The 20,673-nt window shown below is 36.5% G+C and overlaps 1 protein-coding gene and 1 pseudogene across 1 annotated transcript; both read left to right on the top strand.

The window, feature by feature from the left end:
• The first annotated feature begins 1,792 nt into the window (after nucleotides 1–1,792).
• Nucleotides 1,793–5,342, top strand: LOC109556980 (olfactory receptor 10R2). Its single transcript, XM_070780555.1, has one exon. The coding sequence runs from the start codon at nucleotides 4,314–4,316 to the stop codon at nucleotides 5,286–5,288; it is 975 nt and encodes a 324-aa protein (XP_070636656.1). The 5' UTR covers nucleotides 1,793–4,313; the 3' UTR covers nucleotides 5,289–5,342.
• A 13,903-nt stretch (nucleotides 5,343–19,245) lies between these two features.
• Nucleotides 19,246–20,105, top strand: LOC109578954 (S-phase kinase-associated protein 1 pseudogene; annotated as a pseudogene).
• The last annotated feature ends 568 nt before the right edge of the window (nucleotides 20,106–20,673 follow it).

Raw genomic sequence — 20,673 nt, 5'->3', positions numbered from 1 at the left:
GTGACTTACTATATACTCAATAAATATTTGTTAAATTGAAAGAAGTGCTATGGGAATAAAAGTGAGAGAAGTGTTTTCCTTTTTCCTGAGAGTTCAGAGGATCTGCCCAAAACTAAAACAGGTGTTGATGTGATACAGCATGGCTTACTGCATGCTCAGTGTCCACAGATAAAATCTGGGAGATGGAAGAGACAAATTTGGAATGTAGTGAGAACCGAATTTATCAGTAGTCCTTCCCCCCAATTTTGCTAAGGATTGGAATACATCATTATAAAGTTTTGGGTAAGAGGTACTCGATAACATATTTAATTTCTCCACATTCACCACTTCTTCCCGACTGAACTGTTTCAATACTCACTTTCCCTGTTTATTCTGTTTCTTGCCACCCTGTCCAAGATTTCTCTCTGTCTGTAATGCCTTGCTTCCCATACTCAGGACCCTATATTCTTCCTGCCCAAATAACTCCTGAAGATATTCAGTTCCAGTTGGTCTTCTCAAGTCAAAAGCAGTGGAAGCAAAAATCTATAGGTTCTTGTATTGAATGATTTTTTTCCCCCTAATTTCCCTCGTTGGGTCCTACTATGAGAGAGGAAAGCCAAATATATTGAAAGTAAAGAGTATGATGGATATATGTATATATATATTTTTTTTCATTTTCAGAAACACTGATTCTCTTCAGATTTCTCTTCTGCCTCTAGAGAAAAATCAGGCCGGTAAAAAAACATCAGATATGGAAAGAAAGGGGCCTGAAAAGGTAAAAAGAAAAATAACAACTTTGTTTTCCAAGAAAGCCATCAGCCCTTTGTGTTGTATATTCTATGTTCCTGGTTTTCCCTGTAAGGTAGAGTAAGAAATATGTTTTAACTCCCACTTTTCATGCAGGTGCACATGTACACACACACAGCCTAAAACAGAAGATTCACTCTAAAGAAAGGTCACTCATGTATTGTATACTTTCATTCATTTCTCTCATCTATACTGTTGGTATATTAAAACTGCTGGTGTTGACCATTAACTTGATTCTGTAACCTCAGAGATGGGATAAGCATAAAGTTTCAAAATCACTATCTTTGAACAGCTGATTCATTCAGTGAGGAAAGTAGCAAGCAAAATAAACAAAACACCCCCAAACAGCAACAACAAAAAAGCAATAGTCAAAGAAAATCACACCACTAGTAGCACACTTCCTATGTAGTACATGATATTTTAAGCACTTTCTACATACTTCTCACATACTTATTTACACATACATTTAATCCTCACATTTGCCATTTTTCAGATGAAGAAACATCAAATTCTATTTTTGATAGATTTCAAACAGAATTATTGAAGAAAAATAAATGAATATATTCAAGGGCCTTGATACATTTTGATGAACTTCTTTCCATAAAATTAAAGCTTATTTTTAAACATATTAGCATTAACACTTTTACTAATCATATAATCCACATCACTATTGATAATTTGGTGAGCGCAAATGATCTTTCAGTTTAACTTGCACTACAAATGATGTAAAACTAATTTTTATATATTTGATACATGTTCTTTCTTTTTCATAAATCATATACTAAATCCATTTTCTACACCAGAAGTTTATTTTCTCCATCAGTTGTAATACATTTTTATTAATATTAATATTTTGAAATGATTTTTGTAATTTTTAATTTATTATTTGTTTTCTGATATTTCTGATTGTGCTTTTGTTGACAATATATGTTTTATTTTATTCAGTCAAATTTTTGGTTATTTACTGCTCTTTGGTATACTGTTTTTAGTTTTGAGCTTAGTTTTTCCATTTTTTCCATCAAAAAATGTACTTTTTTTCTAATCTTTTAATTTTTTGCATTTTTTTTTCTTGACATAGCCACAAGAATTTTTTGAAAATTATATTAGTTGGAGACTTATACAATATTTTTTCTATTTATTAAGGAAGTAAAGGGTAAAGGAAAAGAAAATGAAGGGTGGTAGGAGCGATTTTGGTTACTTAAGAATATAGTTATCATGTTTATATATACAGACAGTAAGTCTTTTGGTATCATTGGTTTGAATCAGCTGGAGAATGTTTTCTTATTTTTCTTGAATGTCTGTATTGTGATTGTTCAGAGGGGAGAGCATGTTAAATTGCCATAATTCACAGTCTAACTCAATCCCTCTGTATTGAATGCAGTAGAACCTCTCTCCCACTCATTTATTGCAAGTATACAGTCTTCTTTTTTCTATTTTTTTAACTGTATATTTATTGTTATATTAACTGTGGTTTGGAGATAGAATTGAGCATAATAATACACTATCATGGCACATCTTAAGTTGCTAGAAATGTAAAAAAATTATGTTTAAAATTATTTAACAAATTTTTTTTGAAGATCTGTAATGTGTTTCAGAAACACTGAAACATCCCAGAGAAGGACTCATGATGAAAATTAAATGGATCCTAATGTTCCAAAGTTTTCCATTTAGTAATTAAAATAAATATACATATAAAAAATTAAATCATCAATATATCAATTTCCTTTAAAACAGTCTTTTAAAAATAGCTTAATATACCATGACATACACATATTATATTTGTACAAATTAATATAGTTGTGTGGTCATCACCACAATAAGTTTTAGGACATTTTCATCATCCCAAAAGATAACCTCCTGTCTGTTTTCAGCCAAATTCCATCCTGTCCCCATCCCAAGATTACAACTAATCTTCTTTCCACTGATGTATATTTTCCCTTCCTACACATTTCATATAAATAGAATTTCCAATGTGTAGTCTTTTGTACTTGACTACTATCATTTAGCATAGTATTTTTAAAGATATTTATGCTGTGGTATGCACCACAGTTCTTCCTTTTACTACTGAATGTAATAGTCAGTTTTATGGGTATATCAGATTTTGTTTGTCCATAAATTTATTTCTTCATATATTGGGGCACAATACATTGAATAGTTTTCTCCTTTTGGCTATTATCAATAATGCCGCTACTAAGAACATTCACTAAAAATATTTATGTGGATAGTATTCACGTCCCTCTGTTATATCCCTGAGAATAAAATTGCTATGTCATTAGCTAAGTTTATATTTACCATTATAAGAACTGTGAAACTCTTTTCAAAAGTGACTGCATAATATTACACTTCCATCAGCAAAATGTGAAGGTTTCAGCCTCTCTGCCTCCTTACCAGCACCTCTTAGTATCTATCATTTTCATTATAGTCATCTTAGTGCATATGAGCAGTAAGCACATTATGGTTTTAATTTGCATTTTTCTAATGGCAAGTGATGCTGAATGTATCTTTATATACCTCCTAGCCACCAATACACTTTGATGAAATGTCTACTGAAAGAGTTTGCCCATTTTTAAACTGCATCCTTCTCTTATTTTACTTGTAAGGGTTATATGTATATTCTGGATGCAAATCCCTTATCAGATACATGCTTTGTGAATGCATTTTTTCTGTATGATGTTCTCTTCATTTTCACAATGGTACCCTTTGAAGTGTATATTTCTGGACTCTCAATTCTAACCATTATCTATGTGTGTATATATATATGCCAGTACCATGCTTTCTTGATTACTCTATCATTAAAGTAAACTTTGCAATCAGAAAGTATAAATCTTCTATCTTTGCCCTTAAATTTCATAATTATTTTGGTTATTCCAGTTCCTTTCCATATTTATTTTGTGATTACTTTGTCAATTTTTTGAAGTCTGTAATGAATATATGGATCACTGTGCTCATAATTATCTCATAATAATGTTGAATCTTCCAATCCATGAACATGGTTGTCTTTTCATTTATTTGGATCTTTAATTTTTCTCAGCAATGTCTGATGGTTTTCTGTGTATAGATGTTGCTCCTCTTTTGTTAAATTTTATCCTAGTTGTTTTATCATTAAAAAGGACTTATTTTCTTTGTTTCATTTTTGTGTTTTGCATGGTGTGTTCCTAATTGTAGGAGGCAGCATAATGTCCTTTCAAAGATGTCCATGTATCAGTCCCAGAAACACGCAAATAAGTTAGGTTACATGAAAAAGGAGAATTTAGGCTGGAGATAAAATTAAGTTTGCTAATCCTGTGACCTTCAGCTAGGGAGATTAGTTTATATTATTTGGACTTGACCATGTAAACACATTGTTCTTAAAAGTGAAAGACAGAATCAGAGTTGGAAAAAGAGATATAATTTTCCTGGGTTTGAAGAAGGGAGAGGGGGATAATGAACCAGAGGCTCCTAGGAACTAGAAAAGGCAAGATGTTTCCAACATCTCAAGAAAGGAATATAAGCCTGCATACCCTAGATTTGTGTATTTTTGTACCTGAATGCACTTACTTCCCTTTTGTTTTCAGGTCTTGGCAGAAAACCTCACCATGGTCACCGAGTTTCTTTTACTGGGTTTTTCAAGTCTTGGTGACATTCAGCTTGTTCTCTTTGTGGTATTCCTTTTTCTGTACTTAGCCATTCTCAGTGGCAATGTTATTATTGTTACTGTCATCCGCCTGGACAAAAGCCTCCACACACCAATGTACTTCTTCCTCAGCATTCTCTCAACATCAGAGACCTGCTATACCTTCGTCATCCTACCCAAGATGCTCATCAATCTCTTTTCTGTGGCCAGGACAATCTCCTTCAACTGTTGTGCCATCCAAATGTTCTTCTTCCTTGGTTTTGCTATGACCAATTGCTTGCTATTGGGAGTTATGGGCTATGATCGTTACGCTGCCATCTGTCACCCTCTACATTACCCTATCCTTATGAGTTGGCAGATGTGTGGAAAATTGGGAGCCCTCTGTGGGATTGGTGGGTTCTTGGCCTCACTAACAGTAGTATATTTAGTTTTCAGCCTCCCTTTCTGTAGTGCCAACAAAGTCAACCATTACTTCTGTGACATCTCACCAGTTATTCGTCTGGCCTGCACAAATACAGATGCTCATGAATTTGTCATATTCATCTGTGGTGTTCTTGTACTCGTGGTCCCATTTTTATTCATTTGTGTTTCTTATATCTGCATTCTGAGGACTATCCTGAAGATTCCCTCTGCTGAAGGCAGACGGAAGGCCTTTTCCACCTGTGCGTCTCATCTCACTGTTGTCATTATTCACTATGGTTGTGCTTCCTATATCTACTTGAGACCAACAGCAAACTATGTGTCTAACAAGGACAGATTAGTAACAGTGACATACACTATTGTCACTCCATTATTAAACCCCATGGTATACAGTCTAAGAAACAAGGATGTTCAAGTTGCTATTAGAAAAGTGTTGGGGAAGAAAGGATCCCTAAAATTATATGATTGATATATTGTTATATTTCAGATTCTGTAATAAATACAGCTTTCTGACAAAGAATGTGTTTCCATATCTTTTTAACTGAGAATTTGTTTTTTGAGAATAGTTGGCACATTTTCTTCTCTCAGCTTTTGTAACTCAATTGCAATATAGACAAGTTCAGATAAAGTTAATTATGTGACACTAATGTCTATTTTTTTTTCAGAATAAGATGCTACTTTGAGGTTTATTGAGTTTAGAATGTTACTGACAGTAAAAATAATCATATATTTGACCTTATCAGTGTTATGCTGCTGCTGCTGCTAAGTGGCGTCAGTCGTGTCCGACTCTGTGCGACCCCACAGACGGCAGCCCACCAGGCTCCCAGGTAAGAATACTGGAGTGGATTGCCATTTCCTTATCCAATGCATGACAGTGAAAAGTGAAAGTGAAGTTGCTCAGTCGTGTCCGACTCTTTGCGACCCCATGGACTGCAGCCTACCAGGCTCCTCCGTCCATGGGATTTTCCAGGCAAGAGGACTGGAGTGGGGTGCCAGTTATGGCCATAGTGAATCAATTAATCATTCTAGTCCACATATTGCAACAGACAATATTTTTGAAAGCAATATCCAAAAATGAAATTAGCCTCATGAATACGAGTGGGGGAAGACTTATTTACAATTTAAAGAGTTAGCAGCATATCTAAATCCATTCACAGACCCAATTAGTTGATAGTCTTTGCTCATGGCCAACCTTATCTAAATCATTTCACTCTATATTACCATTTAATCTTTCTACATTATACATTTGAATATTACAGTGTTCTTTTTTACATGTTTGAGAAATTATTTATATCCTTCTGGCACAGATTTTATGTTTTGTAATTTGAAAAATAATGACAGGATAGATTAATTGGCATTCTTGCATCTACTCATAGATATACTCCTCTACTACAGAGTATGTAGACATTAGGAAATCAAATTCTATATGTCCAGAAGTTGCAGCAATTAAATAGAAAACTCCAGAAGTAGACTTTACACTTAATTCCTTGATCAACTTTCATAAAATGTGGGTGAGATTTGTGTGCAGCAGTCTGACACTAAAGTGATTTTTTTAAAGTTTTTATCTATCCTGCTTTATGGCTTTAATTTTCTGTTATCCTCTTCATGTGTGGACCTCCTGAATGATTTTAAATTTACCTCATCTTTTTCTTAGTGTTTCTAGAAGAGAGATAAATTGTTTTCTTTGGCATCAAGTGTGCCTTGCTAAGTCACTTCAGTCCTGTCTGACTCTTTGCAATCCTGTGGACTGTAGCCCTCCATGCTCCTCTGTCCATGGGATTCTCTAGGTAAGAATTCTGGAATAGGTAGCCATGCTCTCCCCTAGGGGACCTTCCCAACCCAGGGATTGAACCCTTGTCTTGTCTTGCAGCTCTTGCATTGCAGGCAGATTCTTTACCATTGAGTCACCAGGGAAGCCCTGGAGACAAGTTTGCTTTTTTCTTATTCCTTACGTCAAGTCAAAAATGTGCCAAAAATTATGTCAAGTCAAAAATTGTGTTAAACAGACAAGGAAAATTTTATTCAAGATTATTTTGGTAATGGAGAAATACCAAGTCTGAATTTGGCAACTCTGCCACAACCAACAGGGATAAGGTTTTCAGTGGCTACGACGAGGTAATGGAAAGGTACTGGAGAACCTTATAGCATTTGGGTTTACTACCTGATTTTATCAAAAGGAAAAATAAACATCTCATGGCTTTATTACAGGATGCAATTTTGTGCTTGTAGCAAGGTATTCACCAATGTTGGATTCCTTTCATCCCATGCAAATTGGGATATTAAGAACAATGTCTTCCTTAATGATCATATTTCAAATGGATGCTCCCAGGTCCTTGAGAAAGACATTTCTGGGTTGTAAAACTGACTAGAATTTAAAAATATGTATATATTGGAAGGACAGAAAAATAATATACAATTGCACATTTTCTAAAGCATATACTCTAAGAAAAGGGAGATCAGGGGTCTAGGGTCAGGAAGAAACCTCCCCAAAGTTTAATCAAGTTGAAGGCAAAATTAGGCCTGTCCTGGTCACCTATGCTCTGGGCCCCTCTCTTGTAACACATACTGCTCTATGTACATTTCCCTGTGGCAACAGAGGGTCAACAGAAATTCTGATACTTTGGCTATTGCCAGAAAGTAACTATCCTTTGTCTTTGACCTAGAGTCCTCATCATCTGTGGAGTTGTAGAAGACTATCTTCTTAGCTTGCAATGAGTGCAAAATCTCATATTCTTACAGTTCTTCACACCACATCTAATGAATTTAAGTAAACAAAACGATAATATTTGGAAGGTTTGTGGACTGCTCATGTATATGAAGAAAGATTTGATGACCAGAGTTTTTGAAGGAACTAGAACAACTGCAAAACTTTTCTTCATAGGATCTTGTAAATCATCTCTTTAGGGAACTGTCATTCAATGATTTTCTGTCCTCTCTGTTTACCCATGTTTTTAGTACTGGGTTAGAGAAAATGGTTTGCCTGAGTCAGGGAATAAGCTCAAACTTGTGGTCAAAAGGATAACTTCCTGTAATTCATTTCCCCAGTTGGTTTACATAGAGTCAAACAAAGTTCCCTAGAAGTGGGATGCTATACAAATGAAATTAATAGATCTCCATTAAATGTGACTGCAAAAATTGTGTATATATGTATATATATGTAATACAACATTGTGAGTAAACTATATACTCCAATACAAATCAATTAAAAATAAAGTAGCAAAACAAAAAAAAATATGCTTGACTTTCAAGCATGTACACATTTATTTGCATATAAGGAGACATCTTTTCCTTTCTATAATTCCAAAACTATCCATTTTTAATAAAATAAATTAATATGTCCTGAACACTTACTAAGTGTTAGACACTATTTTAGTTACAGGATACATTAGTAAGAAAAAATAAAGAACCTTGCCTTCGTGGAGTTTATAGTCTATTGCAGAGAAATGAAGCATAAACAATAAGCAGGATATATTAGTAAATTATATGTTAGAAGATCATGTGTTCCATGGGGGTGGGGGGTGGGGAGTAAGGCAAGGGAGCAAAGGTATTGGTGGTGATGATTTTAACAGGGTGTACAAGATCTCATTAAGAAGGGGCCATTCTAGCAAATACTTGAAAGAAGTGAAGAAGAACATTATGACTGCATAAATTGTCCCCCTTTTTGTCACCTTTCATCAGCTAAAATTTAGTATCCATCCATGAACAAAAGTACCTCTCAGAGAGTTGGGGGATCCAGGGAGTTTTTCCCACCTGTGCACTGGATAACAGGTAGATAAACCTTATTATGGGTTATGGAACTGGCAGGTGTCTGTGGATTGGTTTTGGCCCCTCTTTGTTGCAGTTGGGGAGCACCTGCAAAGCACTGATGTGGGCATATAGCCAAGGATAAAAGAGCCTTTGTAGAAGTCCTGGTTTACAGAGGGAAGATGCCAGCACTCTGTTGAAGCAAAAAAGCAAAAATCAAAAAACCCACAAAATACTTGCATTGAATATGGAAGAAGACGTTTTTCAGTGCCACCCCTCCTCTAGGTGTCACAGCTTGGCACTGAACTAGCTGGCAACAACTCTCCTGAGCAAAATGGGAGTGAAATGACTGAGTGCCCATGTTCCCCAGCTGTGTGGGGTGCTGCTGGAGGAAAGCTTTTCTCTCCTAAAGCACCCAGGGTACAGGAAAGACTTTCATGACTACATGGGGAGAGGGGATCAGGAAAGGCAGATACAAATATGAGAGCACGTTTAAGGGATCTGGTATCTGTTGACTGTATTCAAGACTCTAGCAGCAAGTCCACATACAAGCTTTTGGAAAACCTCACTTGAAGATCTCCCCTAACTGGCCCATAGTTACCCCAAATACCCAAGTACCAAGCCCAAATCTCCCCTGACTTTTCAGCCAGCTCCTTTTGAATGATCCTGAAATGGCTGTGAGAGTGAGCTATGGTATTTAAAGAAGGCAAGCAGAAAACAGAGTCTATGGGCAAGGGACAAAGCACAAAGTTGGGCTATAGCACCACCTTCAGGAAAATAAGAGATTTCCAATATCTGATTGGATGTGCTAAAAGATTAAAAGAAGACATGCAAAATTAAGAATTCTGCTACTTAAAAAACAATGGATGATACAAATTACAATATTGGATGAACCTTGAAAACACACTGAGTGAAAGAAGCCAGTCATGTATGACCACATCATATATGATTCCATTAATATAACATGTCCAGAATAGGCAAGCTTATAGAAATAGAAAGTAGGTTAGTAATTGCCTAGGGATGAGAGTTGGGTGGGAATACGGGGTCTTGTAGGCTAAAGGTGTGGATTAATTTCTTAGGCTAATAAAATGTTCTAAAACTGATTGTAATGATGGGTGTATAACTATGTGAACATACTAAAAGCCATTGAATTGGACTCTTAAATGATTGACTTCTATGGTACATGGATTATATCTCAACAAAGCTTTTAAAAGAAGAATTCTGCTATATGAGGGAGCATGGAGCAGATGTTCCCATGCAAGGTCAGGAAATTCCAGTGTATAAGTAGGACCAACAAATGCACCTTCCACCTGAAGACAGTTAGTAAGGAATGTGGAGGTTATAACTCCTTCAAGTGCCAAAGTAGCTATGTACAATTTCAAGATACGCAAAAAGTCAAGGAAACATGACTTGATCAAATGATCACAATAATCCTCTAATAACTGAGCCCAAAGGTACAGAGATATGTGAATTGTCCAATAAATAATTCAAAATAACTTTTTTTGAAGAAACTTAATGACTTCATACTTTGGCCACCTCATGTGAAGAGTTGACTCATTGGAAAAGACTCTGATGCTGGGAGGGATTGGGGGCAGGAGAAAAAGGGGACAACAGAGGATGAGATGGCTGGATGGCATCACCAACTCGATGGACGTGGGTTTGGATGAATTCCGGGAGTTGGTGATGGGCAGGGAGGCCTGGCGTGCTGCAATTCATGGGGTTGCAAAGAGTCGGACACGACTGAGCGACTGAACTGAACTGAACTGAACTGAAATCACTTCATTGGAAATAGGGGAACAGTGGAAACAATGTCACACTTTATTTTGGGGGGCTCCAAAATCACTGCAGATGGTGACTGCAGCCATGAAATTAAAAGACACTTACTCCTTGGAAGGAAAGTTATGACCAACCTAGATAGCATATTCAAAAGCAGAGACATTACTTAGCCAATAAAGGACCATCTAGTCAAGGCTATGGTTTTCCCAGTAATTTCCCACCTGCAATTCATGGGGTTGCAAAGAGTTGGACATGACTGAGCAACTGAACTGAATTGAACTGAATGACCAGACAATTCAACAAAATCAACAGAGCAATGCAGAAATGAAATAAATTTAAAGGAGATACATGTTGTAATAAAACAGAATCATTCAGAAATTCTGGTGCTTAGGAATTTAGTGAATGAAATTAAAAATGCAATAAAGGACATCAGTAGCAGAGCTGATCAAAAAGAAGATGGACTCAGTGAGTAAGAGAATAGGAATTTTGAAATAAGTCAATCAGAGAACAAAAAAAGTATGAAAACAGCAAAGAAAGACTACATGATCTAATGGACATCAAGAGAACAAATATCAGAATCACTGGATTTCCAGAAAGAGAATATGAGGAAGAGGACAAAAGGTTTATTTAAATAAATGATAGTTGAGATCTTCTCAAGTCTTATGTGAGATTTAGACACCCAAGTTCATGAAGCTACATCCCCTCATTATTTCAATTCAAAATGTTGTTCTCTAAGACACATTAAATTAAATTCAAAAAATCGAAAGCACAGAGAGAATCCAAAAAGTTGCAAGAAGATAAAGATTTCAACCTACAACATAACCCTCATTAGACTATCAGCAGATTTCTCAGAAGAAACTACTGACCAGAAGAGAGCAAGATGGTATGTTCAATGTGCCGAATTAAAAAAAAGAAAGAAAGAAAGACAGCCAGCCAAGAGTACTCTGTCAGGGTTATTCTTCAGAAACAAAGGTGAAATAAAGATTTTACCAAATAAACAGAAGCTAGTGGCATTCATAAATCATCATTAGATCTGCCTTATAAAAAATGTTGAAATACTGAAAGGATTTCTTTAAGCTGAAGAAAGGCGATGCCAAAAAATGTTCAAATTACCATACAGTTGTGCTCATTTCACGTGCTAGCAAGGTAATACTCAAAATCTTTCAAGCTAGGCTTCAGCAGTACATGAACTGAGGACTTCCAGATATACAATCTGGATTTAGAAAAGGCAGAGGAACCAGAGAACAAATTGCCAGCATCCATTGGATCATAGAAAACCAAGAGAATAAAAAAAAAAAAAAAATCTAGTTCTGCTTCATTGATTATGCTAAAGCCTTTGTGTGAATCACAGCACACTGTTGAAAATTCTTTAAGAGATGGGAATACCAGACCACCTTACCTGTCTCTTGAGAAGGTTTCTCAAGAGAGAAACAGAACCAGACATGGAACAATGGACTGGTTCTAAATTGGGAAAGGAGTATGTCAAACCTATATATTGTCACCCGGCTTATTTAACTTATATTCAGAGTGTATCATACAAAATGCTGGGCTGGATTATTCACAAACTGGAATCAAGATTGCTGAGAGAAATATCAATAATCTCAGATATGCAGAGGATACCACTTTAATGGCAGAAAGTGAAAGCAAAAGTGAAAGTCACTCAGTCGTGTCCGACTCTTTGTGACCCCAAGGACTATATAGTCCATGTAATTCTCTAGGCCAGAATACCAGAGTGAGTAGCCTTTCCCTTCTCCAAGGGATCTTCCCAACCTAGGGATCGAATCCAGGTCTCCTGAATTTCAGGCAGATTCTTTACCAGCTGAGCCACAGGGAAGTGAAGGGTAATTAAGGAGCCTCTTGATGAAGGTGAAAGAGGAGAGTGAAAAAGTTGACTCAAAATTCAACATTCAGAAAACAAAGATCATGGCATCTGGTCTCATCACTTAATGGCAAATAAATGTGGAAAAATTGGAAACAGTGACAGATTTTATTTTCTTGGGCTCCAAAGCCACTGCAAATGGTGACTGTAGCCATGAAATTAAAAGATACTTGCTCCTTGGAAGAAAAGCTATGACAAATCTAGACAGCATATTAAGCAGAGACATCAATCACCTTGCTGACCAAAGTCTGTACAATAAAAGCTATGATTTTTCCAGTAGTCATGTACAGATGTAAGAGTTGGACCATAAAGAAGACTGAACACCAAAGAATTGATGCTTTTGAACTGTGGTGCTGGAGAAGACTCTTGAGAGTCCGTTGGACTGTAAGGTAATCAAATCAGTCAATCCTAAAGGAAATCAACCCTGAATATTCATTGGAAGGACTGATGCTGAAGCTGAAGCTCCAATACTTTGGCCACCTGATGTGAAGAGCTAACTCACTGGAAAAGACCCTGATACTGGGGAAGGTTGAGGGCAAGAGAAGAAAGGGCAACAGAGGATGAGATGATTGAATGTCACCACTGACTCAATGAACGTGAGTTTGAGTAAACTTGGTGAAGGACAGGGAAGCCTGGCGTGCTGCAGTTCATGGGGTCACAAAGATCAGACATGATTTACACTGAACAAAAGCTGAAATGAAAGGGTGATAATTAGTAAAATGAAAATACATGAAAATATGCAGCACAATGGAAAATGTAAATATCATCAGATTTAGAAATTTTGAATTTTGTAATATGATGTGTTAACTATTCAACTGTTGTATAAAGGCTAAAGGAGAAGAGAATTAGAATGAGTATGACTACTATAATTTCTTCATGAATACAAAATACAAAAACATTAATTTTGAGATTAAAATTTAAAAGGCAGGGAGTAAAAGAATAGAGGTTTTATGCAAGCTGAGGTATGTTGCTATCAGTGTGAGAAAGGAAACATCACAATTTTAAATTGGTTAAAAGTTTTAAATAGGCAGACTCCAGAGAATACATGCAAATCACTAGTTACATATAGAAAAAAATAAAAACTCAATAGCAGTAGTGATTGAGGAAATGCAAATAAAAACCACAACATATCACTTCACATTCACTAGGATGGCAATCATACTAATAATCCTAATAATGCAGAAAATACCATGTGTTGGCTAGGAAATGGAGAAATTGGGATTCTCATATATTTCTAGAGAGGTAAATTAGTGCAGTTGCTCTGAAAAATTTGACTGTTCCTCAAAAAGTTGCAGATAAAATTACCATATGATCCAGTAATTCTACTCCTATCACATACTCAAGAAAATTAAATACATATGCTTACACAATACATTGTACATGATTCTTCATAGAGGCATCATACATTTTGATAATAGTCAAAATTTGGGAACTACCTAAATGTTGCCACAAAAAGTCACAAAGCCCTGATACATGCTCTAACATAGATGACCTGTATGCTAATTAAAAACACCCATACAGAAAAGAAAACATATTGTATAATTCCATTTGTATAACATGCTTAGAATAGGCAAATCTATACGGATAAAAAAGTAGAGTAGAGGTTGCTGGGGGAAGAGGAGGAGACTGCTAATGCTTATGGGGTTTCTTGCCAGGCTAATGAAAATGTTCTGGGATTAATATTAGTGAAGGTGGCCTAATTTTCTAAATATACTAAAATCCATTGAATCTACATTTTAAAAGAGTAAATATTATAGATCAAATTGCCAACATCTGCTGGATCATCGAAAAAGGATGAGAGTTCCAGAAAAGCATCTACTTCTGCTTTATTGACTATGATAAAGCCTTTGACTGTGTGGATCACAATAAACTGTGGAAAATTCTGAAAGAGATGGGAATACCAGACCACCTGACGTGCCTCTTGAGAAATCTGTATGCAGGTCAGGAAGCAACAGTTAGAACTGGACATGGACAACAGACTGGTTCCAAATAGGAAAAGGAGTACGTCAAGGCTGTCTATTGTCATCCTGCTTATTTAACTTCTATACAGAGTACATCATGAGAAACGCTGGGCTGGAAGAAGCACAAGCTGGAATCAAGATTGCTGGGAGAAATATCAAATACCTCAGATATGCAGATGACACCACCTTTATGGCAGAAAGTGAAGAGGAACTAAAAAGCCTCTTGATGAAAGTGAAAGAGGAGAGTGAAAAACTTGGCTCAAAACTCAACATTCAGAAAATGAAGATCATGGAATCCATTCCCTTCACTTCATGGCAAATAGATGGGGAAACAGTGGAAACAGTGGCTGACTTTAGTTTTTGGGCTCCAAAACCACTGCAGATGGTGACTGCAGCCATGAAATTAAAAGACGCTTACTCCTTGGAAGGAAAGTTATGACCAACCTAGGTAGCATATTCAAAAGCAGAGACATTACTTTGCCAAAAAAGATCCATCTAGTCAAGGCTATGGTTTTTCCAGTAGTCATGTATGGATGTGAGAGTTGGACTATAAAGAAAGCTGAGTGCCGAAGAATTGATGCTTTTGAACTGTGGTGATGGAGAAGACACTTGAGGGTCCCTTGGACTGCAAGGAGATCCAACCAGTCAAGCCTAAAGGAAATCAGTCCTGAGTATTCACTGGAAGGACTGATGTTGAAGCTGAAACTCCAATACTTTGGCCACCTGATACGAAGAGCTTGACTCATTTGAAAAGACCCTGATACTGGGAAAGATTGAGGGCAGAAGGAGAAGGGGATGACAGAGAATGAGATGGTTGGATGGCATCACTGACTCAATGGACATGAGTTTGAGTAAACTCATGGTGATGAGAGATGGGAGATGGTGATGAGAGCAGGAGATGGTGATAGACAGGGAGGCCTGGCGTGCTGCAGTCCATGGGGTCACAAAGAGTCGGACATGACTGAGTGACTGAACTGAACTGAAATAGTATAGTATGTGAATTCTCTCTCAGTTAAGAAACAATCTGATTCAGTCATAAATACACACTTGAAAAAGATTCATAAATATTTGTAGAATAATTTAAAGATTGATAGTAGATTATCTATCTACCTATGTATCATCTATCTATCATGTTTCTCTCTCTAAGTAATGTGTTTTGTGTGTACATGTGTATATGTTCATAATCAGTTTAATTATAAAGAGTGGAAATTCAAGGAAATAAAGTTGAAGAAGAAAGGACATTTCACAATCTTTGTTACATATTGATACTTTTTTTACTCAGGATCATATGTTATTTAGATAGTTCGACATTTATTTTTAAATAACCAAATATATTTTAAATAAAAAAGTACTAAGGAATCACTAAGAAATTAGCTGTTGGAACAGAGAGCAAAATGTATTGTTTTTCATTGCATCTAAAAAATAAAAATTTGTTTAATAGAAATGGGGGGGCATTTTTTTAACAAGAAATTTTTTATTGAAATATATTTAATATAGAAACCTCATAGTCTCTTTCTAATTTTTTTAAATTTATTTGCTTTGAATTGGAAGACAATTGCTTTAGAGTATTGTGTTGGTTTCTGCCATACATCAACATGAGTCAGCCATAGGTATATGTATGTCCCTTCCATCCTGAACCTCCCTCCCACCCCAACTGATGCCTCTATATTGTTGCAGAGCACTGGATATGAGCTTCCTGAATCATACAACAAATTTCCACTAGCTATCTAATTTTGCATATGGTAATGTACATGTTTTATTACTACTCTCTCATTTCATCCCACCCACTCCTGGGACATTTCAAAATGAAGAATTGTGTTATGGGTTGGATTGTGTCCCTCTGAAATTCACATGGTGAAGTCATAACCACTGGTACCTCAGAATATGACTGTTTGGGGAAAAGAAGGTTTTATAGCAGGCAATGAAGCTAAAATTAGGTCATTAGAGTGGAGCACAATCCAGTATGACTGGCACCTCTGTAAGAAGAGGAAGTTTGAATACAGAATTACAGAGGAAAGATGAATGAAGCCACAGGGAGAAGATAGCTAAACACAAGTCAAGGAGAGAGGCCACAGAATAAACCAAACTGATGATATTTTGAATTGGATTTCTAGCTTTCAGACTGTGAAAAAATAAATTCTGTTATTTAACTAGCCAGGTCTAAGATACTTTGTTACAGCAACCTTGGCTAACTAATACAGAACATGTGGCATAAGTATATTTTGCATATTTAGAAACTTAGCTGGAGGAGCAGGTGTGAAGAGAGAGGAATTTGAGGACAATTCATAGAGGATCTTAAGGCCAGCACAAAATATCTACTTTCGTTGGTTGTAAATTGTGAACTTTTGAAGCTTTGCGGAAGAGAGAAATTTGATCAGAAATTTTCTTAGGTTGAGATCCATGAGCATCATCAATTTAGAAGTGGAGAGACCAACAGGAACAGAGATTTTAGGAGCAGTTTAGTGACCTAGGAAGATCAATTACTGCCAGATAATTATGACACAACTGTTTATCTTTCTACTTTACTCAATACTGTTCAAAATAATCTCATCTTTATCTACTTTAAATGAAGATGTAGATCAATAGAGAAGAAGACACCCATATCCTTATTTTACAATGAATAGTCCATGGCCCAAACTAAGAAAGTAATGTACTTAGTAATTTTCTAGGTCAAAGAGGTCATACATTATATATGTTCTCTTTCCTTGCAAATTTTCACTTTGTATGACCTCAAACAGTGTGGGAAGTGAGGAGGAAGCAGTGGTGCTGGTTGATTTATGAGGTCATCCTTAGAACTGAGTTGCATGTCATTGCATGGGAAGAGGGTCATGGTGTCCAGGAGTGTGTGTGACAAGATATGGGAAATAGTTTCCATGACTGTTGGGCAATGTTAGTGCCTTAATCACAGCATGAGGCAGTGGGGACAGTGGTACTGGACATACCGCTGGAGTGAAAATTCAACTGAGCTCTGGGAAAGGGGTAAGAGTGGTTTCTCTGCCATGTATTTACCTGCAGTGTGATTTAAAAAAAATACATAATCTCCACTATATCCAGTGTTTACAATGTGGTAGAGGGCTAAAAATTCTTACTTAGCTTATCTCAAAATTTTTAAAGTAACAATTCACACACACTTACAGACATATATATTCCTCTATATATGTGTATTCCTGGAGAAGAGCATGGCAACCCACTCCAGTACTCTTGCCTGGACAATCCCATGGATAGAGGAGCCTGGTGAGCTACAGTCCATAGGGTCACAAAGAGTCAGACATGACTGAAGCAACTTAGCATTCATGCACCTATGTGTATAAAGGTGACTTGAGGGATTTATGATTAATATTATGCTTGAAACTTGGGAATATTTATCGTATTATCAAACAATTAATATTTGAGTGGCATTGATTTGAGTTTAAAGATGAAAATAAGGACAACTGGTATATCTTCAAAGTTGAGGCATCCTGTCCTTGTATACAGTATGTCTATATTTATCCAAGTTTTATTCTGTATCCCTCAAAAAGGTTTCTTTATAGCTTCATTTTAATAGGTCTCAGCTAGAAATTATGAAATGTTTCTAGATGATTTGCAAGGTAAAAGATTAAAATTCTCCAATTTGCAAATATCTTCCTTTAATATTTTCACACAGATCTATGTTGAACTTCCAAAGGAACTCATATCCCAGAACTAATTCCTTTTCTTTCATTTGCAAGCTGTTCAGGGATTTACATCTAAATTTTCCTGTGGGCACACACAGAGTTTCTGTCACTTAGGATCTGTCAATTAGGATCTTCCTAATCCCCCAGATCACTCTCTGTAGAGTTCACTTCTACAAATTCCTTCTGAGCTGTTGAACCACTGATTGTTACCAATGATGTCTCTTTTGTCTCTTGCCAAGCCCAGATAGATACATTTGCTCTGTAGCTGTGTGATCAAATCCCCTGGAATGATTAAGACATTATGTTTTGATACACATTTTTTTCCGTATTACTAATAAAGATTCATCAGGGAAAATGAGCAACTTTCTTGATTGGGACATAAGTTTAAAAACTGATATCATGCAAAAACTTAAATCAGGTTTCAAAAGATTTTCCATAGGGGAAAGTGCAAGATGAAATGAAATGGTCAGAAAATTATCTGAGGAAGTATAGAAGATTTTGAGGGGGGAAGGGTGGAAAAAGTATAGGAAATTACTTCACGAGCACTGAAGGAGTTTCAATTAATGCATGAAAGTTGAGGTAGTTAGTACAGAAAGGATGAGGGATATTTTGCTGGAAAATGGGGATTTTTAGAACCCTGTTTTTACCATGAGCTGGTCACCTTCTTCCTACAAATTATATGTGTTTGTGTGCTATGTTGCTTCAGTTGTGTCCAACTCTGTGTGACCTTATGGACTGCAGCCTAACAGGCTCCTCTGTCCATGGGATTTCCCAGGCAAGAATGCTGGAGTGGGTTGTTGTGCCCTCCTCCAGGGGGTCTTCCTGACTCAGGGATTGAACTGGTGTCTCCTCTTACATCTCCTGAATTGTCAGGCAGATTCTTTACCACTAGCGCCACCTGGGAAGTCCTTTTACTGACTGTATTTCTGGTCACTTGTCTCAATGCCCTGTTGTGCCACAGTCACATCTTAATTACAAGGATAGTAGGAAGAGGATGGCTCTACACATATAAAAATGTACATGTGTGCTTTCCTAAGGAATTATCTTCTCAAATGAAGGTTGTCTGGGAGAAATTAACTAAGCTAGTTCAAGTAGAATTAATCTTGTATTTGACAATGACTGGTTTTCTCAAAATGTGTGAGACTATTAGTGGCTCATTAAATTCATCAGGAAAGGCAAAAGGCAGTCAGGAATTTAGAAAAAAAATAATACATTGAAATTTGCTCTCTGAATATTTCTACCCAATCAACCTATCAATTCTCAATCTTTGTGAAAGCTAAGTTTGTTTTATTTTTTAAAAACTTTTTATTTTGTAAAACAAAACAACAATGTTGTGGTAGTTTCAGGTGGACAGTAAAGGGATTCAACCATCCATATACATGTATCCATTCTCCCCCCAAATACCTTCCCATTTAAGTTTGTTTTAGGCTGTAGTGGCCTTGTTCTCCGCTTTTCAGTGTTGCTGTTTGACGACGTTGCCCTGCTCACTTCAGCCTCCGGCCTGCCATCCCCTTGAGACCTACCACCATGCCTTCAATTAAGTTGCAGAGCTCTGATGGAGAGATATTCGAAGTTGATGTTGAAATTGCAAAACAATCTGTGACCATCAAGACTATGTTGGAAGATTTGGGAATGGATGATGAAGGAGATGATGATCCAGTCCCCTTGCCAAATGTTAATGCAGCAATATTGAAAAAGGTCATTCAGTGGTGCACTCACCACAAGGATGATCCTCCTCCTCCTGAGGATGATGAGAACAAAGAAAAACGAACAGATGATATACCTGTTTGGGATCAAGAATTCCTGAAAGTTGACCAAGGGACACTCTTTGAACTTATATTGGCAGCAAACTATTTAGACATCAAAGGTTTGCTTGATGTTACCTGCAAGACTGTTGCTAATATGATCAAGGGCAAAACTCCTGAGGAGATTCAAAAGACATTCAATATCAAAAATGATTTTACTGAAGAAGAGGAAGCCCAGGTACGCAAAGAGAACCAGTGGTGTGAGGAGAAGTGAAATTTCGTGTCTAACGCTGTAACACTGTAAGGATTATTCCAAATACTAGTTGCACTGCTTTGTTTATAATTGTTAATATTAGAAAAAGAGTCAACAAATGCAGCAGCAAGTCAATTGTATCAGCAGAATGTTGTCCTCATTGCATGTGTAGTTTCAGTACAGTTCCCAAACTTAAGGCCCAGTTTCTTCTAGTGTGATTGAAAGTTTCTTTTCTTTGCTCTGAATAAAATTGAACTGTGGGTTCCCTATAGAAAGTGGCATTTTGGGCTTTCCCTTTTTGTAAAGCAATTTCTGCCTAGTTTCTTGTCCAGTTAATTTTAGTTCAGTGACTTTTAAAGTTGGCGTTGTAAATAAAGCAACTTGCAAAAAACCTTCTGAAATTAAAAAAAAAAAAAGTTTGTTTTATATCACTGATTAGGGAAACAAAAATCTGTGTGTCTTTCACTGACTTATATGGAGTATACATACACATACATACACATATACACAGGAGAATCATTGTGTTTGCTAGGCACAAACTTATCATTCTCAATGTAAATCTCTATGTGGTGTTATTTAACTGCTCTCAACTGTAATTCACTCCTCTATGTATAACTTAGGTTGATATCTTTAAAATTACATTTTATTGAATCATAATTGATTCATCTGTTCAATGGTAAAAGGTGTTTTATAAAATCAGTTCCAACATGCAGGCCAGCCTGATAAGCTACAAATCCAATTTACATGCAACTATATGATATCATGTGGCTTCCTAGGTGGTGTTAGTTGTAAAGAGCCCACTTGCTGACGCAGGAGGCCTAGGAGACGTAGATTTGATCCCTG

The sequence above is a fragment of the Bos indicus genome, chromosome 3 (genome assembly GCF_029378745.1).
Source record: "Bos indicus isolate NIAB-ARS_2022 breed Sahiwal x Tharparkar chromosome 3, NIAB-ARS_B.indTharparkar_mat_pri_1.0, whole genome shotgun sequence".
Lineage (NCBI taxonomy): Eukaryota > Metazoa > Chordata > Mammalia > Artiodactyla > Bovidae > Bos > Bos indicus.
Note: the sequence above shows the minus strand (reverse complement) of the source record. Positions and strands in the feature narration are given on the sequence as shown.

Bases quoted from the DNA above. Each gene is read 5' to 3' on its own strand.
- LOC109556980 (XM_070780555.1), top strand. From the start codon at position 4,314: ATGCACTTACTTCCCTTTTGTTTTCAGGTCTTGGCAGAAAACCTCACC.